General features: G+C 45.1%; 1 protein-coding gene and 1 pseudogene across 6 annotated transcripts in view; one reads left to right on the forward strand and one right to left on the reverse strand.

The window, feature by feature from the left end:
- The window catches only part of LTBP1 (latent transforming growth factor beta binding protein 1), a 456525-nt gene extending 435645 nt beyond the window's left edge, over positions 1-20880 (reverse strand). For 3 of the 6 annotated variants that reach the window (XM_068988396.1, XM_068988377.1, XM_068988386.1), the window contains exons 1-2: positions 20414-20880; positions 19296-19366 (exon numbers count right to left, since the gene is read on the reverse strand). In XM_068988396.1, coding sequence (XP_068844497.1) covers positions 19296-19366; positions 20414-20880 — 538 coding nt within the window. The remainder of the gene's footprint in view (positions 1-19295; positions 19367-20413) is intronic. The other 3 variants (XM_068988420.1, XM_068988404.1, XM_068988413.1) reach the window with 1 other exon arrangement.
- Positions 12029-12127, forward strand: LOC138093708 (U6 spliceosomal RNA; annotated as a pseudogene).
- Positions 20881-24644: the final 3764 nt, after the last annotated feature.

Below are 24644 nucleotides of genomic sequence, written 5' to 3' on the forward strand. Positions count from 1 at the left end.
AATCCATCCCTAATATCCCGATTCTCACCCCTCAATGTCCCCAGACCCGCCTGCAGGACCCCTGCCAAGCCCACTCCACAGATGCTGCTGAGCTAAAGTATGCCAGAGAAACCGCTCCCCTGTTTTAAAAAACCATCAGGAATGAAGATTCCACAAAGTCACACAAGATCAGAGAAGCCCTTCAAAGCCACGTGTTTTACCACCAAGTTGAGTGATGAGAACACATCAGGAGAGATGAAAGGGGAACCTGAAATGTATTCAGATCTGAAAAGAGACGGCCAAAAGCACTCATTGTATCAGCAGCAGAATGAGATGATCACGGGAATAAAGCAGAAGCTGACAGTCTTGTGCTTGTCCAGGTACACACTGGACAAAAGATACATACTGGTGCTCTAGGAACTGAGGATCTCAGAGCTGTGGGTGAGGCCACCCTGTCACTGACACCACCTTCTAGCATGGCAGTACCTTCTGTAAACAGCGTCTGGAAAGGGTCCTTGGAGGACCTCACCTGAGAGTCCTCGGTTAAAAGCTAAAAACATACCAAATGTAAGCTGTTGTCTTCATTACCCACAAGTCCCCCTCAGTAAGAAAAAACACACCATATGACAAATGGCTTAGAAGAAAATTACCCAGGACTATTTTGACAATCCAGCTTTATAACTCTGCGATCCACATAGGATTTGAATGAAAGGATTATCAGAGGATGTTTCCGAGCCCTCATGATTTGTAATTTTATTGTTCTTAAAGTAACATTGAATGCTGTCCACTTTGGCCATAGAGCTTACCCCTTTAATCTACAAGGATGCCTTATCCATCTGCTGCAATGGTAGATTCTTCCTCTTTAATAAGACTTGTGGTAAAAGCAAATCCAAACCCTCCCAACGGGAGAACCCCTTTTCCAGCCAAACTATAAAGTCAGCACCATCCATTAATGGAATGAGAGTTTTCCCACCAGACTCCCCAAGTCCAAATTCTATCCTCAAAAGCCATTTCAAACAATTCCTATTCTAATGTCTCGCCAAAGGAGAGCAAGGTCCTTCCTTCAAAGCGTCACTACTCCAGACTGGGAGCTACTCGAAGATACAACCATGCTTCACTCATGTTTGCATTTCTAGTACTGGAAAGTGAATGGCACACAGAACGTGTTCACTTGGTGCTCCTTTGATGAATGAATGAGCCTTGGGGCTGGGCTGCTCTTCTGGCATCTGCACATTCGTCCTTATTGTGCCTGACAAAGCATCAGCGTTTCAAAAGCTAAGAACCATATCCATTTATTATCTCACAGTTTCTGTAAGTGAGCAGTCTGAGCACAAATCAACCAGCTCTTCTGCTTCAGGGTTTCACAAGGCTATAATCAAGGTGTCAGTGGGGCTGTAGTCTCATCTGAAGTTCAAGAGGGAAAGAATCTACTTCCAAGATCATTCAGGCTGTTGGCAGACTTCATTTCCTTGTGGCTGTCAGACTGAGCGCCCCAGCTTCATACTGGTTACCAGCTAAGGACAGCCCAAGCTTCCCGCCACATGGTCCTCTGCATAGGCAAGCCACAAGCCCTATAGGGCAGCCCACTTTTTCCAAGCCAGCAGGAAGTCTCTCACTCCAGCCCACCAAGACAGAGTCACACATAACGTAACCAAGGAAATGACATTCTATCACTTTTGACATATTGTACTGACCTGAAGCAAGTCACAGGTTCTTCCCACACTCAAGAGCAGGGAATTATACAAGGCAGTCACCCATCAGGGGCTACCTTACAGTGTGCAGCCACACTCCCGGTGTTATCATCATCTCGGCCTCCTCCACTGGGCTGTCGGCTCCACAGAGCAGGGTCTTAGCCATCTGTACATTGCCTTCTATATAGTACTTTATTCGAAGTTTAGTGAATTAAAATGAAAGGCCAAGCAAGTGTAAGGTTTAGGCCTTTAGGGACATTTACAGAGAGAACTCAGCTATAAAAATGTTAGCAGTTTTTTTTTTTTTTTTTTTGGTTTTCTTTGTAAAGTGTTTACCCATACTGAGACTGAAGGAATGAGAACTAATTTTTTTAATCCATATTTTAAGCCATTCTTCAAATTTGGGTCTTTTCAAAATTTGAGCACCATTTTCCAGTACTGCAGCCTTGTCTACATGACATTTAAACTTCTGGATGCTTCAATCAAAAGCAACATATGGGTTTTTGGAAATAACTACGTTTCCATTGGGAAGAAAAGACAAAATACTTACTTTTAACCAGGTGTAACTATTATCATAGTAACTGATAATTTAAATAAGATACCCCACCCCCGCCCCAGAAAAAAAGTATTTCTACTTGGAGAAGAAACAGATATTTTTTTTAAAAAACCTAATTTTCCTTCCATACACAGATAAAGTATTTTTGCATCCACTATTTTGTAGGAAAAAAAGACATGTGATGGGGAAAACCGTCCCTATTTCACAGGACAAGCAAATCAACTCTGTATTCATTCTTTTTCTACAAAAGCTCCTGGTTTTATGATAGGCAATTCCTTTCCTAAACACACATCTCATAAAAGTGTGTGTCACTGCTGAAATTCTTAACTGGGCTAATTCCAAAGATCTGACGCATTCCTCCAGCAACTTCCAGGAATGAGTCAGCAGGACCCCAAGGAATGGCCGAGCAGCACTGACTTGTCCCTTCTCCATCTGAACTTCCTCATCTCCACACAAGAAGGCTTTGTCCCTGCCAACGCTGAGGGCATGTTCTGGACTAGAGCTTGCTCTTCATTTCACTTTTAAATTATCTTGGACTCGAGAAGCAGTACCTGCCTCCAAAACAAGATGTCACATTTGCTCCTATTCCTTTTATTAATTTTTTAATACCTTTCACATCATTCCTTGCCTGAGACGTCTTTTATTTCAGTAGACCCACTTTAAACCCAGGGTCCTCAAGCTTCCTTGTGGATCAGCTGGCTGGGTACCTGTGAAAACAAGAGTCACGGGTGATCCCCCTGGGGCTCCACTGTGGTAGGTCCGGGATGGGGCCCTACAACCTGCCTTTCTTTTTTTTATTGGAGTATAGTTGATTTACAATGTGGTGTTACTTTCTGGTGTACAGCAAACTGATTCAGGTATATCTATCTTACGTATAATATAATATAGAGAATGTATATAGAATATATATTTTTTCATATTCTTTTCCACTATGGTTTATTACTAGATATTGACTATAATTCCCTGTGCTATATAGTGGAACCTTAAAGTTTATCTATTTTATATACAGTAGTTTGTATCTGCTAATCCCAAACTCTTAATCTGTCCCTCCCCACCCCCTTTCCCTTTGGTAATCATAAGCTTGTTTTCTACATCTGTGAGTCTGTTTCTATTTCATCAAAAAGTCATTCCACAACCCACATTTCTTACACATTCCACAGCGGGGTGTGAGGCAAAGGGGGCCTGTGTACCCACAAAGCTGATAAATGTAGCTTTGAAGAGTATGAAGTGTGATTTTAGTACCATCCACAGTGAAGAAGAGAACTAGGAAGGCCCAAAGATACAAAACTCATATTCACGGAGCAGCAAAAATGGCTTTTCCAAGCCTCCTCGGTGACTGTGCAGAACAGACTGTGTGGCCGTGTGCATGGCGGCGCCTGCTCGGGTCCGAGGTTCCCATCTGGGATGAAGGAATGTCTCCAGGCCCTTGGGCAGAGGAGAAAACCCAAGCTTCCAGTCCCCAAGGCCTGGAGCCCACAGGAGCCAATCTCCCTGGACTCCTCCCCACCATAGGTGATCAGGAGAGGGTGCATGATGGAGGATCATGGAGGGGTGCAGGAGGGAGGGGACGGGGACGCAGAAAGGGAGGAGGTGGAAGTGGGTTTGGCCAGAGCAGTGGTTCTCAAACCATAGCTATATCGGCACCCCCTGGAGTGTGCATTAAAACAAGAGTGCTGGGTCCCAACCTCAGAGCTTCTAATTCAGTGAGTCCAGGACGGGGCGTGAGAGTCTGCCTTTCTAGCAAGTTCCTGGGTGATGCTGCTGCCCCTGATCCAGGGACCACGCTTTGAGAACCACTAGGTCTGTGACATGCCATTCAGGCAGACTATTACAGGAAGGTATGGGGCAACTGTACCAGAGAAAGGCTCTCAAACATTCAACAGTGGGCATTAAAAACCCTCATCCAGGAGGTTTGCTATAATATACATTCTCTCCTAACAAAAGGAATGGCTTACTAACATAATCTCAATTGCCACTGAGTTAAATGAATTTCAGCTGGTCTTTGCCTCAAAACAAATGTGACTTGTAATGCTTATTAATCAAGCAACTGAGAGTCTATTGTATATGCAGAAATGCTGCGGAGGCCAACTTCCCAACCGATAAAAAGTAAAACAAAAATAGGGACCCTGCCTGTCATTTAACTTATCATCTGTATTATTTCACCTCTGATTACTGAGAAACTTTGGACTAAAAACACAACCTTTTCATTATCACAATAAGAAAGAAACAGAGCTTTCGTGAAAGAAGGGTTGTCTTTGCCTGCACTCTACCTTTAGGAGAATAAAGCAAATCAATTGTGCGTTGTGGGTAAGGGTAGTAAAGTGGCGATTTAGGTATTTTTGCCTGTTTTCAAGCCAACTTTTAGGAGTTGCCCCCCGGAGACTATAAATCATTGGTAAACAGATGATCAATGTAAAGACGTGATACACAAGCTCTGTGATCCCCCAAAACTTAAGAAATACATTAAGCCTTCTCACTTTCAAGACAAGAATTATACCAACACATTACAGGAAACAATTTTCACTAACAATTGAAAAATGTTCACAAAACAGAAATCATTTTAACATCACCTTATACTTATAGGGCTCTTTTGTGCAGTATGTTCATGAACCTCATTTTATTTGATCTTCACTTACAAAATGGGAGATGTAGCCAATGGGTGCTATTAACCTCATTTACAAAGAGGAACAAAATCACCCAGGTTGCCTTTGTACCTACTTCAGTTTCACCCCAAAATCTGTATGTTAGATTGAGGGGAGAAGGGGCACTGAAGAACAGAATTCAAATGCAATGCTAAAATTTTACACTCTTACTATAATACATCCTAACCACTCTCTGTGAATTTCCTACAATACAAGATTGGGATTTTTACCTTTAAACTTTTTGAAGGATTTAACATTTTATTTTTTATTTAGTATCACGTGAAGATCTCCCTAATTGTTAACACAGCAGTTAACATACCAGAGACTTTTTTTTTTTTTTTGATACTCAAACTTTCATCCTAAGTCTCAGCCTCATGGCTCTGGTGAGCGTGTTATCTTCTGGCAGAGCTTGGCTGAGGCATGGAAGTTCAGGCAGCACAGGGCTGGTCTGGAGATCTGGGTACAACACAGGCAGTTGGACTGTGACCATAATTTGGGTGTGACCTTGGGTACTTCACTCTTCCATACGCCGCTTTTCTCATCAATACGATTAGCAATAAAGGGGATTAAAAATTCTATTTAAAACCCTATTTTTCAATTAATGATTGAATCTGCTGTATTTCTTTACACTAACAATAAAATATCAGAAAGGGAAAATTTAAAAAATGATCTCTTTTAAAAGCACATTAAGAAAAAAACGTGATCAAGGAGGTCAAAGACTTGCATGTTGAAAACTATGAAACTCTGATAAAGGAAACTCAAATCATTTAAAGAAATGGAAACAGATCCCATACTCTTGGATTGGAAGATTTAACATCATCAATATGGCCACAATGTCAAAGCAATCTACACATTCAATTGCATTAATTCCTATAAAATACCCATGACATTTTTCATAGAACTAGAACAAATAATCCTACAGCTTATATGAAACCATAAAAGACCCAGAATTGCCAAAGTAATCCTGAGGAAAGAGAACAAAGCTGGAGGCACAACCCTCCCAGACTTCAGACAATGCTACAAAACTACTGTAATCAAAACTGTGTGATATTGGCCCCAAACTGACATATCAGTCAATGGAACTGAAGACAGCCCAGAAATAAACCCACACACCCAGTCACCCCATCAATTAATCTTCAACAAAGGAGGCAAAAATATACAATGGAGAAAAGACAGTCTCTTCAGCAAGTGGTGGTGGGAAAGCTGGACACCCACGTGTTAATCAATGAAGTTAGAACACTCCCTCACACCATAAACAAAAATAATTCAAAATGGCTTAAATATGACACGACATGAAAACTCCTAGAAAACAACGTAAGTAAAACATTCTCTGACCTAGCAATGTTTTCTTAGGTCAGTCTCCCAAGGCAACAGAAATAAAAGCAAAAATAAAGAAATGGGACCTAATTAAACTGACACGCTTTTGCACGGCGTAAACAAAATGAAAAGACAATCATGGAATGGGAAAAAATATTTGCAAACAATGTGACCAACCAGGACTTAATTTCCAAAATATACAAACAGTTCACACAAACTCAGTAACAGAACAACCACCACCACCCAATCAAGAAATAGGCAGAAGACCTAGATATTTCTCCAAAAAAGACATACAGATAGTCAATAGGCACATGAAGAGATACTCAACATCAGTAATTATTAGAGACATGCAAATCAAAACTACAATGAAGTACCACCTCACACTGGTCAGAATGTCCATCATTAAAAAGTCTATAAATAGCAAATGCTGGAGAGGGTGAAGAGAAAAGGGAAACATCCTCCACTGTCGGTTGTCGGAATGTGAATTGGTGCAGCCATGGAAAACAGTGTGGAGGTTTCTTTAAAAACTAAAACTAGAGTGCCCATATGACCTAGCAATCCCACTCCTGGGCCTATATCTAGAGAAAACTATAATTCAAAAAGATACATGAAGCCCAGTGTTCAAAGCAACACAATCTACAATAGGCAAGACACAGAAACAGCCTAAATGTCCATCAGTAGATGACAGCATGATGGGCCTGGAAACTGCACTTCATACTAAATGAAGAAAGACAGATAAAGACAAGTATCACACGATAGCATTTATATGTGGAAATAAATATGTTAATACAAATGAACTTATTTACAAGCCAGAAACAGACTCACAGACAGAGGAAACAAACTGATGATTAACAAAGGGGAAAGGGGGTGGGGAGGGGTAAATTAGGAGTCGGGATTAGCAGATACAAACTACTATAGAGAAAATGAGCAGCAACGTTCTATTGTATAGCACAAGGCATTATTTGTGACATCCTGGAATAAACCACTATGGAAATGAATATGAGAAAGAATGGATGTGTGTATCTCTGAATCACTTTGCTGTATACCAGGAACTGATACAACATTGTAAATCAACTATACTTCAATTTTTTTTAACAAAGGTCAACAAAATTCTTTTTCCATGCTTTCTAACTAGTGATGAAAAATACCAAATCCTATACTGTGTTTATTCCTTAGTAATAAAATCCACTTCTATCTGTAACTTCCCTATTTATGGTTTTCCATAAGACCTGACTGGGGCTCCAGCCCTGTCTCCCTTACCACCTATTACTCTAGCTCTCACTGACAACCCAGCAAAACTCACGTCTGGAGTCCTGTACAGGGTCAGGCCTATTCCCAGCCCAAGGCCTTTGTGTTAGCTGTTCTCTTGGCTGAAAAAGCCCTTCCTCCACACCCTTTCATACCACACAGGTCTCATAAGTCATTTCCTTATAGAGACCTTTCCTTACTCCACCCCTCTCTCCCAGCCCCCACCACTCTTGAACCTACTGCCCTAGTTTTTTTCCTTCTTTGTACTTAATACCTTCTGTGAGGCATTAACTAGCACACAGGGACTGAGTGAAAGTATAACAAATGAATCATTCATTCATTCATTCATTCATTCAAACATTCCATCCCATCCTTCCTTGCCTGAAACTCCATGTACTTACTAGGTCCTGAGGATAAAAAGACAGTTGTGGTATGATCCCTTCCCTCACAGCTGGAGCTCACATTCCAGCTGAGAAGCACACAGCCACACATGCACACGTGCAGCTGTGATACAATGTGGAAAAGGGTAAGACAGAAGAGGATTTGTATGCAGGATTTGTATGCCTGATATTCACAAGAATGACCTGAATTAGGCTGGGTGATGAATGATCCCTCTGCCCATTCGTTTCATTCATCCAGGTTGAAAAAAATCTCAGAAGAGTTAGGTCACTGATCTACTTTAAATTACACAGTCAGTGGCAGAGTCAAAAGTGCCCCTCAGTTCAGTTCCGTCGCTCAGTCGTGTCTGACTCTTTGCAACCCCATGAATCGCAGCACGCCATGCCTCCCTGTCCAGCACCAACTCCCGGAGTTCACTCAGACTCACGTCCATCGAGTCAGTGATGCCATCCAGCCATCTCATCCTCTGTTGTCCCCTTCTCCTCCTGCCCCCAACCCCTCCCAGCATCAGAGTCTTCCAATGAGTCAACTCTTCGCATGAGGTGGCCAAAGTACTGCAGTTTCAGCTTCAGCATCATTCCCTCCTACTCTTGAACAACTGTAGCAAATGATTCATCAAGGTGAGGTGGTACCTCTGAGCCGAGTTAAATAGCTTTTATAATGAAATATTTTGAAGATGCTAATTGTTAACTGTCCACTTGAGATGGTGTTAAGATAAAACACATATCAGTGAAAGGATGGCAATTCTACTTTTACTTTATAATAGTAACAATAAAATGGCAACCCACTCCAGTGTTCTTGCCTGGAGAATCCCAGGGACGGCAGGCCTGGTGGGCTGCCGTCTCTGGGGTCGCACAGAGTCGGACACGACTGAAGCGACTTAGCAGCAGCAGCAGCAGTAACAATAATAAACTGAAGTTCCTGCAAGACTGAAAGGGAGATTGGAATTGTTTAGTAATCTTATAAGAAATACAAACATTTTAAAGTCTACAAAGATAAAGGGTCCTCATTATTATATTTTCCTTATTTTATTATCTTCTTTTCCTCCAGCGGTTTTTTGCTGGTTACATCTTCTATCCTCTGTAAAGATGCTTCTTTAATTCATTACCAAAATACCTCTGAAGGTTCCTCTTCAACCATTTAGTTCTCACCTTTAAATAATTGATGAGTAAATCAACCACATCAACTTCAGTTAAAAACACCTCCCTCCAATTTGTCTTCCCATCCACTGACCAAACTCATCCTTCCTCTGGTTGAGCAGAACCAAGAGCATGTATTAAAAAACCAGCCCATCCATCTCCTAATTTACAAAACACAACATTTCACAAACTGTTTACTTAGGTCCGTGCCAACAATATTACTCAAATGTGGTGGAGTGAAAAAACCACAGGGACTAGTGTAGTTGGCCAAGAGCAGTATTTGGGGATCTAAAATTACAGGGAAAATCATACAACATTCATTATACTTAGTCCCAAATTTCTATCAGATGATGTTGAGCAGAAAGATTCTAAAATTGGCAGTGAGAAAGGAAAAGCTGTCTTAGGGTTTGGGCCATGCCAGGGTAGCCTTCAGAGAAGCAGGAAGAAATGGAATAAGGTGGTGTGCCCTTGAAAAGCTGTCATAATAAGCAGTGTCTGTCGGGCAAGGGATAAACACACAGAAATATATAGTGGAAAGAAAACCAAAGGGGAATTACCACCCAAAGGTGAGAGGAGACAGAAAAGGAAGTGGAATTCTTTATGTAGTATTTAGAGGAGAGTATTTACAACACAGCAAAATCAGAGATACGTGTTCAATTCAATTCTACTCAATTCAGTTAGCATATGTCCTACAGCAAGGAAGGGAGCCTGGGTACTTAAAATGATATAAAAAATCCTGCTTCCCAGGAGGTCCACGTGGATGGTGGGGGAAGATGCCTCTCCCACCTGGTCCAGCCATACCCAGAGCGAAGTAAGAGTGCAATCAGAGTGCTCCAGAAAAGGGGAAGAGAGAAGAAGAACAGAAGAACAGGGCCTCCAGAAGAAAAGGGCATCTGCGAAACACCAAGAGGGGCGTGTAAAAGGCTGGGGTGCCCACGAGGGGCAAGGTCAAGTCCAAGATCAGAGTGAGGATGTGTTGGCAAAGTGTTAACATCAAGTTAGGTGCCTTATATTCTAGCTCCAAAGACTGAACTTGTAACCAAGGCACTCCACCACCTCTAGTTCAGGGCAAGTAAAACTCTGGCCTAGTAAGGAGAGAAAGAGGAGGAAGGCAAAAAGGTGGGTATGGTGGGGAGTAACAGACAGCATTTTCTTCATGTTGTCTTGGGTCTAAATGACAGTGTGCACACACATGCTCACTGCCCAAAGGACTGGGCCTACATGAAATGTTCACCCTTAATAATAAGCTAGGCAAATAGGTGCACAAAAGCGTATACAAACACAGCTCTGTATTTTTCCACAAGTACCAAAACAACCACTTTGGGTCACATCAACAAATTATGTACTGTTTTCTCTCCACTAGGAAGACAGGAAACATCATTAGTAAAACATGCAGTGAAGGCAAGATAAGACCTTCGTCTCTCCCTTATCCATAAATCATTGTGCTTAATTACCACGTCAGGGAGGTTTTAAAAACATGAGCCCAATGAGCAGGGCTGGATGTATTATTGTCTGCATTTTTGTGTATTTAAAATATTTTATAATTAAAAATAAAACACTTAGTAGAAATAAAGCACCCAACATGTTCCAAAGTGTTTAAATCTTTTTTAAAACCACTTTATTTAACCACCATTAACAATTTTTTATCATTAACAATTTTTGCAAATTTCCAATTCTTATAAAAATACACGTATTGGGACTTCCCTGGTGGTCCAGTGGTTAAGAATCTGCCTGCCATGGCTTCCATTCCTGGCCCGGGAAGATCCCACACGGCTCGTGGCAACTACACCCTTGTGCCACAACTAGTGAGCCTGCGCTCTAGAGCCTGCCCATGAGCCAAAACTGCTGAGCCCGTGCACCGCAACTATTGAAGCTCTTGAACCTAGAGCCTGGGCTCCACCACAAGAGAAGCGACCGAGATGAGAAGCCAGCACACTGCAGCTAGACAGTAGCCTCCACTCATTGCAACTAGAGAAACCTCGCATGCAGCAATGCAGACTTAGCACAGCCAAAAATAAATCATTTTTTAAATGTATTTATCATTCAACTAACTAAAGAAAAACTGGGTGTAATAACCCTATATGCAGAATCTCTTTAAAGCAGACCAAGTGGAAAAGGCCAGAGGTGTAACCAAAATCACCAGTGGCCAGTTCCTTACATTGCCTGCTCCCTGAAGCAGCCCAAGCTTCTGCACTAGGGAAGAAGGCACATTCGATCCACAGTCAGACTGAGGGGGAGGGTCCCAACTGAGCCTCTACCCACCCACCCTCGGGTCACTGCAAGGGAATCCCCAAGTGCCTCGGGGATGGCCCAGGGCTCTAAGTAGCCCACTTCCCAAGCCCAGGTGCAGAGCATCTGTGGATTCAACTGAGTTGAATGATTCCCCCCACAAAGAACTAGAGTCCTGATCCCTAGTACCTGAGTATGTGATCTTATCTAGTGGTGCTCAATCACTCAGTAGTGTCCAACTCCTTGTGACCTTATCTAGAGCTAGGATCTTTACAGAGGTGATCACATCCAAACAAGGTCATTGAGGTGAGCTCTAATCTGATATGATTGGTGTCCTTATGAAAAGGGGCAACCTGGACCTCAAGATAGACATGCATAGACTAAAGGAAAATGAGGTGAAGAAACACAATGAGAAGAGGGCCTTCTGCTAGCCAGGGAGAAAGGCCTGGAACAGATCTTCCCTCACACCTTCACCAGCAATCAGCCCTTCTGACATCTTGATTTTGGACCTCCAACCTCCAGAGCTCTCATTCCTGTTGTTCTAAGCCACCCTGTTGGCGGTACTTTGTTATGGGCTAGGGAATTCACAGTGAGCTCTGGCAGGGAAAGTCCATCCAAGGCAGGGAGGGCTGTCACGGGAGCTCAAGACCAAGACCTCAGGAGAGAGGTTGCAGCATCGGGCTGTCCAGGAAGCAGCAGAAAGAACAACAAACCAAGAGCCATAGAGCTGGGTGGGGGCTGGGCCCTGCCCCCCACTTAAACAGGGTAATAAATCATGCCTGCCTGGCCTACACCCCCACGGGTGTGGAGGTCAAGGAATGCTCTCCAGTGCTTGGCAGCACATATACCAACACTAGAAAGACACAAAGATAAGGATGATCCCTGCACAAGCATAAAACGCAAATTCATAAAGCGTTTCTTTCTTTTTTTTAAGTAAAAGAAATGGAATGCCCTCTGCAGGCTCCAAAGAACCGCACAAATGTGCACAAATCGCCCTCTCTCAGCCGCAGATCTTCAGTTTCTGCTCTGATTTTGCTCCCTGTGGCCAGAGTGGCAACACCGCCCTTGCACTTCACCGTGCTCATCACTTGGAAGCACTTGGAAGCAAAATCTGCATTTTAGGAAAACTGAATTCGAGCTCCCAAACATGTGTGGGTCTGTTTGGAATAGCCAAGACAACAAATAATAGGGTTAGAAACAGCAAACTCCTGCGGTGGCCAAAGGTCCTTTCAACAAGTCAGGCTTCCGAAGGGCCCAGGGTTCACTGGACAGAGAAACAGTTCCCTAACGCCTGCCAGGCAGGGACGGGGTGCACAGGCTGGCCCGGGGGGCTTCAGGGCTTCGCCACGAAGGTTTAAGTATGATCGCAGCCCAGAATTTATGGTTCCTAAATGTTTGTTTTAACCAGTGCTGAGAACACATATTTGACCCAGTGTGAACTTGACCTCTGGGTCCTTCTCCCTTCGCCGGGCTGTCTGTGCCGCACGACAAGATTTTTCCAGCCAACCCTTGGGCCCCTGCTCCTTGCACTGGGGCCGGGGCCGCCCTCCCAGCAGCTGCCACAGTAAACCTCACGGCAGATCTACCGGCAAGGCAGCTGTCAATGGCCATAGCAGGCTGACGAAAAATGTGTGATCACTCCAGGCCCGACTCCCGCGCTTAGCCAGCACAATGCCGAGCCAAGAGGCACAGGAGCTTCTCCGTCACCTGGTACTCCAGCCACACTGCACACTCATGGGTGGTTCCACACACTCATGGACGATGCCCTCGATGCCCACAGCTCCAGGCATCAGGGCATGCGTGACTCTGCCTCTTCTGTATATAATTAAGGAAAATGTCTAGAGTCGGCTTTTTTTTTCCCTCCAAAGCACTGTGGGCTGAATGCCAGTGGAAAAGCAACGGAATATCGATTTTCTGTTTCTTGCTAAGGAGAGAACAAGTCATTTGATGTGCCATGAGTTAAGTGAGTAAAAACAGACTCTGCGCGCCCTACAGCTGGCTGCATTTCTCCTCTATTCATAGACCCTGGCACACGGTAAAAGCTCAACAGATACCCATTAAATAAATGAAAGAACCATCCATGCATTTAGGCAGGGCCTGCCCTGTGCCAGGCACCAGCTTTGGATTCAGATCTGCTGTCTTTCCTGTTCAGTCCACCTCATTCTGCCAACCCGGCCTCACTCTCATCTCGCCTTTCTTCTTTTGTGTTGTCTGTTCCCAAGTCCGGTCTCCTCTTTAAAGCCGAGCCCACTGGCAGGGTTTCTCTCTGGCCTGCACCTACACTGAGAGGGGGACAAAAAGATTGGAACAACCAGCAGGGGGTGGGTTCAATTTAGGCAGAGGGAAAAAAAAATGCAAAAATGGGGAAAGAAAAAAAAAAAAAACCTGTTAAATCCCTCCCAATAAATGTGAACCCCTTGGAAAGAAAAAGGTGCAGTGCCATCTTCTTTGGCCAAAATGGACATCACTCTTAGCAGTCACTCCGTGCACGTGTGCATGCTCAGTCACTTCAGTCCTGTCTGACTCTTTTGTGACCCCATGGACTGTAGCCCACCCGGCTTCTCTCTTCATGGGGATTCCCCAGGCAAGAATACTGGAGTGGGTTGCCATGTTCTCCTCCAGGGGATCTTCCCAAGCCAAGGCTCAGACCGCCATGTCTTATGTCTCCTGCAGTGGCAGGCGGGTTCTTTACCACTAGCACCACCTGGGAAGCCCTAGCCACTCCATGTTAATAACTAAAATGCCATGTCTCGTGCTGGGATTTCAAGTCCTAGAGACCCATACACAAAGGGCATTTGCAAGAGCAGCATTAATATGCAATAAGGCATCTCTACATGGAGACTGGGTGGCAAAGTCCTCAGGGCCGCCCTTGTGGACACCCACAACTGTTCTCTGCCAGTGTGGGTCTGCGGCTGCTTGTTTCACATCTCTCTGATTGGCAATTTCAGATTCGCTAAATCTTCAGTCTGCAGAAGCATTTGTCCATTGCCCGTTTAAATTCAGTCTCAATCAGCTAAAATCAATCCAGTCTGCCTCGAAGGGGCACCTCGTTTTCCTCACAAGATTAAGCAAACTGAACAACATAAACATATCCCATCTCCTACGCAGAAACATTTTTTTGTATCAACTGGAAAACAGCCTCTACAAATTTAAATTCTTCAATTAAATCCTTTCAATTATACTCAAAATAGAATTGACAATTAGCATCCTTGGCGTTAATGTGCACATTCAAATTGTATACACACTGTATGAGGACGCCTTTTTATTTGAAGTATAGTCATTTTACAACAGTGTGTTAATTATATGATGACTACTATCTTAACAGGAAAATTGATGTTGATGTGCCACTGCCTTTGGTATTTGTAAGTGTAACAAACATACCCAAGTGTACTTGTTCAGTCTCAGCATAATGAGGAAGTGAGAGGGGAAAGAGACCACAAACCGATTTCTTTTGCAGCCTAAATTTCACTAGTATTTACCAAAGTAGTTGTAGTCACAAAAACCGGTATCAGAATTTTTTCCATTCAATTTATGAATGCCTTCTTTGGAGGGAATGATGCTAAAGCTGAAACTCCAGTACTTTGGCCACCTCATGCGAAGAGTTGACTCATTGGAAAAGACTCTGATGCTGGGAGGGATTGGGGGCAGGAGGAGAAGGGGATGACAGAGGATGAGATGGCTGGATGGCATCACTGACTCGATGGACGTGAGTCTGAGTGAACTCCGGGAGTTGGTGATGGACAGGGAAGTCTGGCGTGCTGCGATTCATGGGGTCGCAAAGGGTCGGACACAACTGAGAGGCTGAACTGAACTGAACTAGGGGAGTATTTTCCATCTAAACAGCAAGCTTTACACCAAGATAACTAGAGATAACAAATAATCAAATATTTAGTTTCTTTTAAAGTTCTTTTTAAAGTTCCTTTTAAAGCCAGGACATGGAAGCAACCTAGATGTCCATCAGCAGATGAATGGATAAGAAAGCTGTGGTACATATACACAGTGGAATATTACTCGGCCATTAAAAAGAATACATTTGAATCAGTTCTAATGCAGTGGATGAAACTGGAGCCTATTATACAAAGTGAAGCGAGCCAGAAAGACAAACACCAATACAGTATACTAATGCATATATATGGAATTTAGAAAGATGGTAACGATAACCCTGTATGAGAGACAGCAAAAGAGACACAGATGTATAGAACAGTCTTTCGGACTCTGTGGGAGAGGGCGAGGGTGGGATGATTTGGGAGAATGGCATTGAAACATGTAAATTATCATATGTGAAACAAATTGCCAGTCCAGGTTCCATGCATGAGACAGGATGCTCGGGGCTGGTGCTCTGGGATGACCCAGAGGGATGGTATGGGAGGGAAGTGGGAGGGGGGGTTCAGGACAGGGAACATGTGTACACCCATGGCAGATTCATGTTGATGTATGGCAAAACCAATACAATATTGTAAAGTAATTAGCCTCCAATTAAAATAAATAAATTTAAATTTAAAAAAAATCAAAATAAAACTACTAGCAAAAAGTTGAAAAAAATAAATAAAATAAAATAAAATAAATCATTCTGCGCTACAGAACAATCCAGTTTACTTTATTTCTTTTTTATCAGTAATCAAAGCCAGGCAGTATGGAAGTGATTGGCTTTTTCATCTCTTCCTTTTTTTTTATTTCATCTACATTGAGGTATAATTGATAAATTAAAATTGTATATATTTAGGGTATATGACGATGTTTTGATATATGCACACACTATAAAATAAAGATCACAACCAAGCTAATGAACATAACCCTCACCACACAGTTGACATTTTTTGTGTGTGGTGGGAACACTCTGAGGAAATTACAAGTTTATAATACACTATTGTTAACTACAGTCACACTGCTATACATTAGGTCTTCAGAATTTATTCATCTAAGGGACTAAAACTTTGTACTCCTTGACCATAGTCTCTCTGTATTTCCCCCTCCCCCAACCCTAAACTACTCTAAAAATGCACTATAAAAAGGGATCCACATGTACACTCTTTGAAAAGAAGTTGACGACAATAGCTGGGGAAACACATATGGAAGGGGCTTCCCTGATGGCTCAGTGGATAAAGAATTCGCCTGCAATCCAGGAGACACAAGAGCCATGGGTCAAGAAGATCCCCTGGAGGAAGGCATGGCAACCCGACTCCTATATTCTTGCCTAGAGAATCCCGCGGACTGAGGAGCCTGGTAGGCTACTGTCCAAAGAGTCACAAAGACTCAGATACGACTGAAGCAACTTGCCACACACGCACACACATTCATATGGAAAAAAAGGAAACTGAATAATAGATAAATGAGACAAGGTTTACTTGGCTTGAATTCAATAATAAACTCTAACAATCCTTCTGGTTTCATCAAGGCTTTCAAACCTATAATTCTCTTTCACCTTCATACCAGCAACAATCCTGCAAAATAGTCAACTTTTTTTTTTCCTTTGGCCTCACTGCCTGTGAGATTTTAGTTTCCTGACCAGGGATCAAACCCCCAGCCTCGGCAGGGGAAACATGGAGTCTTAACCACTGGACCACCTGGGAAGTCCCAATAGTCAAGTCTTTAGCACAGTCTTTTCAAGACAGGAAAATATAAGGGTCACAGAGGTCAAATGAATTCCCCAAGGCCACACAGCTAGTGAAGGCTTGAGAATTTAAACTCAAGTTTCCTGAACCCAAGGCCAGGGGTCTTTCCCAGTGTCACACTGTTCAGCCATGGATACAGGTTTGACTGCATCGGTGGTAACCCTGGTTTTCCCTCGTGAAGGCAAAAGGCTCCCTCATCTCTGGCTCTGCCAGACAAACACAACTCCCCCACTGAAACTTACCATCAAGCAGATATAGTACTTGGAATGAGCACTGACCTAACACAACATCATTTTTAAAAACACAGTTATTCTTGAAAGGAGTTGTGATTTAAGCTTCCAGCCTTGGGGCCTGAATTAATTTGTCAGATTGGGCAGTACTGGAAGGCTAATGTTGCACTGATTACATAAATCCCAGTGCTGTCCAAGGGCTACCTTCTAGCAGCTGGAAGGATAACTTGAACCAAAAGTCGGAAGCGTTTGTAATAGGTATTATGAGACTAAACCAATGGTGTAACATCCTCTGGAACGCTGCAGATGGTAACTATTCAACCCTAACTCTTCTGACTGGTCAGAGAAGGTAATGGCAACCCACTCCAGTACTCTTGCCTGGAAAATCCCATGGATGGAAGGGCCTTGTAGGCTGCAGTCCATGGGGTCACTAAGAGTCAGACATGACTGAGCGACTTCACTTTCACTTTTCACTTTCATGCATTGGAGAAGAAAATGGCAACCCACTCCAGTGTTCTTGGCTGGAGAATCCCAGGGACGGCGAAGGCTGGCGGGCTGCAGTGGCTTAGCAGCAGCAGCAGCTTCTGACTGGTAGCCTTTTGCAGCCTTATCTTTTTCTGGGTCATCAGAGGGCAACTCTGGCTAAACCTAGGCATAACTCATGCCCTTGCCCCCTCATCTGGAGAAGCAGGAAGCATAAAGTGATTCCTCAATACGAGGATACTCTCCTTCCAGAGCATCTTTGGATCACCAAATCCCCAGACAACCTAAGAATGGGGTATTACTATTATCTTTTCAGAGAGGGCACTCAGCTGAACAGCTTACCAAGGAAACTTCTTTGAAAGTCTTAACATATTCTCTCTAACAGGCATCAAGGAGCACTCACCCATGACCTATAAAAGAATGCTCTCTCTTTTCACTCCTTACGAGCAATACCCCACTTTACACAGCAGTAGTGCTGCCATGGATGGGCTGTCTCCATGTAACAGGCAAACCATATCATATCAGGTTTTGAGCCAGAGTTACTGAAGGGAGGAGAGGACGTGTAATTTGACCCAAGCAATTGTAAACTCAGGAAAATACTGGTGCACTATTGTCAAGTGTAATATAAGAAGAAGTGAAGGATTATGAGTTAATCTAAAATGCCTACAACCCTGACTATTTCTGATCTAGCGGTTTGAGTTCCATAATGAGGAGGCTGATTAGTGAGTTCATGTCTGCCACTACTCCTTGATCACAGCCAAACCATAACCCGTCTGGACATTGCCCTTTACAAAACTGAAGTCACTATGCCAAAATCCTATTTCTTCCAGGGACGGAAGGCACCTTTCAACAAGTTCACCAGAATAACTGTAATAGAAAAAATTTTTTAATTTATTCACCAGTATTTTGAAATCCAAACCATATATAAGACAAATTGCTTAATTTGATTTATTACACTGAATACTAGTAAGCAACTAAAATTTTGGACGATTCTAATCCACATGTTTATGGTTCAAGCTCTGTGCAGAGAACACCTAAGAATGCTTAACTTTTTCTGAATGGAAATAAGATTTCTTTATTTCCAATTAGCACCAGACAGAATCAACTTGTCAAGAGTAGTCTCAAACTATATTGAAACTTTCACAACGCAGAGGGGAAATAGTTTCTGATGTTCTCAAATCTATATGCATCAGTAACACATTTCAAAACACTGCTAAGCATGCGTATTAGTTTGAGAAGCCCTGCAGGAAAACCCACCTGTCAGTTCTGATGAACAGTAGAGTGGTTACCTCCTGGGAACCGACCTCGAGGATGGCAGATGCTGACTGCCATTGTCAGAAAGCTTTAACACTACTGACTCCAGAGCAGGGCCTCCTACTTACCATTTCCCTCCTGCCATCAACTTAAAGAATGTTTTTCATTGGTCAATATCCACGTTTAAGTTAATTGTACTGGTTCTGCCATACTGCACACCTCCAGTGAGAATTTTCTTCCTAGCCCCCCATGGGTGTAACAGAGGTTGAGTGCAGGGGAATCTTGGATGCAAGGCACAGTTGTATCCAATGAACTGGTATGGATACCGTCATTACTTTGGCCCAGCCCTTCTTAGGTGGTGATGAGGCTGCAGATAACTGGGTGGACTGCACTGCAGATATCAACTTCCTCAGGGCAGCATTAGCCTCTTCAGATGCCCTCTATGTGATCCCCACCCCCATGTGGACTGACCCACGTGGCTTACTGTGCAGGGTAGCTAGGAACACGGACACTTACGTTTGGTGCACCTCTGGGAGCCAGGGGCCTTACTCCAGCCATGACAGCACTGCCCACCACAGACATTGACCCTGAAACAAAGCAAGACCCCTGAGTCCAGCAGTAGCAACACCCTCTTCCAGAGAACCCAAGCCTCCAGGGCACTCCAGCAAGCCCAGCCTCCTGCTTCCACCTTCCTCTAGCTTCCAGAGAGTCCTAACAGGTACTCAGGAAGCCCAACCCAAAGCTGCCCAAGTAGAAGGGTAAGGACAGGAGATCAGAGCAGGATGGGAAAATCAAAACCTGCACAACCTGGAACTAGACAGAACAAGGTCCAAACTAACAGTTTTCTTACAAAAGTAAAGTAAAGCCAATTGTATTTTGTATATTATCTGTGCCCACATTTTAAATTGAATCTGAGTTTCAGAGAGAGGCGTCCAAACAGAGGTGACATCACAACGCCTGGAACCACCCCTGAAGGAGAAAAAAAAAAAAAAGCAAACCAAGTTTCCCTCCACACCCTCAACCTATGATTAATGGGGAGGGGGGCAGGGAGGATGTTTAGGAAAGCCCAATAACAGAAACCACTGAACTGAAATTCTTGTCAATGCTAAAACATCCCCGTCCAGGGAAAGCAGACCCCACAGGTGCAGGGAAGCCAAGCCCACAATTACTAGGATGCTGAAAATTCTAGGTTACAGAACAGAGGCTGGATCTTTATAGGCAGCCCTCCTCCAAACTTTTTTTCCACTAGCTCAGAAAAAAAATAAAATTTAAACTGAGTTGCAAAGGGAAGTTTAATTGATGATGAGGGATTAAGCTGTAGTGACTTCATGTTTACGCCCATCTTCTAGGAGTAGTTTGGTTCGCGCACAGTAGGTTACGCCCCAGGCAGAAATGCCTTTTGTGTTTACCCGCAGCTCAGTAACAATGTGATCGGAGTTTTTATGCTTCGAGTTCCCCTGCTTCCCCGCACTCCGCTCTTCCAGCCGCACTCCCGGGAAGGAAAGCAGAGGCGGGCGGAGAGGAAACAGCCGACCCACGGCAGACGATACCCGCGGTCACCGCGGGGCCGGACCCCGCGTGTCCCCGCGCGGGCAGCGCGCGCGAGGAAGGAGGGAGAGGGCGTATGGGCTTACCCCTGCAGCTGCTGCTTCTGGTGAACCTGCAGCCTCGAGCCCCCGCCGCTCTGAGTCTCCTGCGGCACCTTGGAGCGCATCGCTTGCCTGCCCTGTTTGGCGAACGGGGCGGCCGCCGGGTGTCCGCCGGGCTTGGGGTGGAGCGGCCCGCCGGGGCCCCCGGGACGCGCCGGCTCCGGCGGTGGCGGTGGCGGCCGGAGCCCCTGCAGGGCCGCGCCGCCGGGCGGGCTGGTGCGCCGAGTCCGCTCCGAGGGGGCCCCGGCGCCGGCCGAGCTGCGGCTGTACCTGGCGTTGAGCGCGACGTTGAAGGTCCGCGGGCGCGGGGGCCCGCCCAGGGGCAAGGCGCCCGCCGCCAGGCCGGGGCCCGGGCGCACCACGTACGTGATCCTCCGCACCCGGCCGTGCGCCGATGAGGCCAGCAGCCCTGCCCACAGCAGGAGCCCCCACCTGAGCCAGGCCCCCGCCATCGCGGGCCCCAGCCGGCGCCCCTGGCCCCCGCCCCCGGCCGTGCCGCTTGCTCGGTGCGGCCGCTCACGCGCGCTCAGGATCCCCCGGAGGACGGCCGGGAGCCCGGGAAAGGCGGGGAGGAGGAAAACTCGGTTTGCAAGAGAGGAAGTTCCGCGGGCGGCTGAGCAGCCCCAGACCCCAGCCGAAAGCGGCGGGGAGGAGGGGGCGGGGTGGGGGTGGGGAGCGCGGGGTCGGGAGGGGAGGGGCGAGGGGCGCGGGCCGCGCAAGGTGAGGGTCCGCTCGCCCAGCGGCGGGCTCAAGGGGCGCCCGCCCGGGACCCGGCGAGAGTGGGCGAGGGCGGTGTGAGCGCGCGGGACGCTCAGCGGCAGCCCCGGCTGCAAAGTCTTTAAAAAGTTTCTCTCGCCGTGGAACCGAGTGTCAGATCTGAACAGCCAATCTGGCAGACGTGACGTCAGGCAGTAAATCCTAATTGGGGAAAGCGTGAGATGAGCCCGAATACGCGCCGCCACCCTCCACATCCACAGAGATTGTTCCTGTGGGTCGGCAAAGGCAGAGGATCCAGTCTCCCGTGGAAAGGACAGAGGACACGGCAAAGTCACTGACTGGTCTTTTCCTTCTAGAAGCCCCCAAAAATTCATTTCGTACTGTTTGCACGGCATCTCCAGTCATTTTTTTACGTGGTTTGCTCCGGTACTTGCTGTGGGTATTGGATTAAAATACCAGATCGGGCCCCCGAAAGGACTGCTCCGGGTGCGCTGAATGTCCATTGGAAAGTGCTTAGATGGTTCACCTTAGGTTTGTAAACTCCGCGGGTCTGTAGCTTCTGGTACCCTACTCCTCGCTTGGCATGTACCAGGGTGGGCACCAGGGGGCGCCCGTATAGACGGGGAAAACTGCAACAGGAATCAATCCGGGAGATAGCTCTACCCTCGGTGAAAAGGCCTTTAGGATGGGAGTACACGGCTTAGAATCCATAATAATGCCAAGCCGTTATTAGTATCTTTTTAAAGTCAGATCAATGGAATGGGGAGGGAGATGGGAGGGGGCTTCAGGATGGGGAACACATGTACACCCATGGCTGATTCATGTCAATGTATGGCAAAAAACACTACAATATTGTAAAGTAATTAGCCTCCAATTAAAATAAGTAATTTTTTAAAGAAATAATATATATTAAAAAAGATCAGTTCCCTGGGCCCCTATTGAAACCAAAATCACATTAAGGTAGAGGCAGAACGTCCCAGGGGACAGAGGATCTGGGGTCAGGGTGCTTTTGCAGGGAAACCATGAAATAATCATATTTACTTCTAGCATTTGAATTTAAAACAGTTTCTCCAGCAGAATTCATGCTTTAATTACATGAATGCAATAGAAAACCTGAATTGGCTCATAGACAGTTGGTAGCAGGTGACAATGGTTTAAAAAGAATTAAGGGAAAAGAAAGTTGAAACTTAATCCCTTAATCTATTTTTTCTGTAGATTGGGGAAAGACCTCCGATATTTGATTTGGCAGGAGAGAGCTTCAGTCCATCTGCCTGAGCCCCAGTTTCATGTGAGAACACCCTCTGAGAGCCACAGTTGCAGAATCAACAGCATCTGGCTGGAGGGAGAGACCTCAGTTCAGTCCTAACACTGGCGCTAAGTAGCCGAAAGACCACAGGCAGCTCACCTCTCCTCTCCGCACCTCAGCTTGCTCCTCTACAACACAGAGAAGTTGGATTCAAACTTCCTTCCAGCCCTAAGAGACTGTGGCTCTAAGAACATCCGGGGTCCCTGTGGACAAGATGAGTGAGGTCACTCGAGGTCAGTCTCTGAGTCAGGCCAAAGGGAACCAGCTGAGAAGATTGAGGAAGGAGGATGGGTGAAGAAACTGTCTCCCAGCCTGGGATCCTGGAGAAAGGACACAGCATAAGCTAATAAGTATCTCCCAAGTGCTACTCTGGAGGCAAACAGAGGCTGACCCTTTGCAGATACATCATATCAGAAGCACAGCCTTTCTATTCTGGAAAAGCTTCCTATCCTATTCAAGAGAGAAAATGTAAATAAACAAAAGCTTTTTAAAAAGATAGATAACTCAATGAAGCAACAGTTTGAAACAGTCACAGAACTCTCACAAGGCAGGATTTGATTTGTGAGAGGCCAATACAACTGTGGGTTTCCCTGGTGGCTCAGATGGTAAAGAATCTGCCTACAATGTAGGAGACCCAGGTTTGATTCCTGGGTCAGGAAGATCCCCTGGAGAAGGAAATGGCAACCCACTCCAGTATTCTTGCCTAGAGAATCCCATGGACAGAGGAGCCTGGCGGGCTACAGTCCACAGGGTCTCAAGAGTCAGACACGACTTAGCAACTAAACCATCACCAGTGTCACAGTACAACCTGTAATTTGTTATCATCTCACGGAGAATCTGCAACATGTACGGAAAACGTTTCCTACCTGCAGTTCAAGCCAGTTAATCTCTCAGGTAGGCAGCAGTTGAAATGGATGAGAGAGGGGATGTCTAGAAGCACCAGCTCCATTCTGAAGAGTCTAGACTGCAAAGAATGCATGTCAGACAGGTGAAAGCTCAGGAAATAGTGATGGACAGCATCACCAAAGGACCAGACTTTAGTCTGTGGTGGTGGGTGAGCTGTTCTTGTGACTCACTCCAGGACCCAGAGGGACAGCACACATCAAAGCCCATTTTGGTCAATGAGAGGCAGCTGCCTGCAGAGGGCAGAGCCTGGACATGGAACCGAAGGGCTGGGCTGGAGCAGCCTGGCTGTTTCACTTTCCACAGGAACTTGAGCAAGCCATTTCACCTACAAGCCTATTTCCAGAGGGCCTGGGGGTCCACCCAAGGTCCTCACGTTTGAGGAGAACAATGACATTGACTATGCTCTGTGATTCTGCAGAAAAATGTTTAAAAAGCAATCTTCCTTTCTCTTGATCCACAGAGGTGAGTATTTCACCCCAATCTTCAGTCTGATTACAACCTGCCTTATGACATATTTGGATACATCACAATTAGATCTTCTCTGAAACATAACCACAGGAAGAATCTCTAATGTAAATGTTAATCTCATCCATAAATGATCCATATACGTTTGTATACATGTGTGTTTATATATACACAACCATTAATGTCATAATATGATGGCGTAGTGATAAAGAATCTGCCTGCCAATGCAGGGTACACAAGAGATGCGGATTAGATCCCTGAGTCAGGAAGGTCCCTTGGAGAAGGAAATGGCAACTCACTCTAGTATTCTTGCCTAAGAAATCCCATGGACAGAGGAGCCTTGTGGGCTACAGTCCATGGGGTCGCAAAGAGTTGGCCACCACTGAGCATACATGCATGCATACACAGAAGCAAGCAGTCTAGTCGAGAAACTCTAGCAAAGTCAGTTTTTCCACATCAGTCTCTTGCTATCTACACAACTAACAAGATAATCCTTGAAAAATGTGTTGTGCAGCCTATGTACTATCGTATGAGATGGTCACTCATCTAAAACACTGAACTCACTGTTACTCTGAAAGTGAAAGCCCAGTTGCTGTCAGGCTTGGGGACCAGCCATTGCCAAGTCTAGATCCTGTTTAATGCCAAGCCCCCTAGGTTTCAAGGTTCATTTATATTGGCAGTACACAACTTCCTGGTTCAAGAAACAAGTCTTTAAAGATCTCATAAAACTTCTTGGACTTCAGATGGTTTTTACAAAACAATACTCAGATGAGCTAAGTGTAAATGAATCAGAAAAGAGGATTATGTTTCACATAAAAACTC

The sequence above is a fragment of the Capricornis sumatraensis genome, chromosome 1 (genome assembly GCF_032405125.1).
Source record: "Capricornis sumatraensis isolate serow.1 chromosome 1, serow.2, whole genome shotgun sequence".
NCBI classification, from domain to species: Eukaryota; Metazoa; Chordata; class Mammalia; order Artiodactyla; family Bovidae; genus Capricornis; species Capricornis sumatraensis.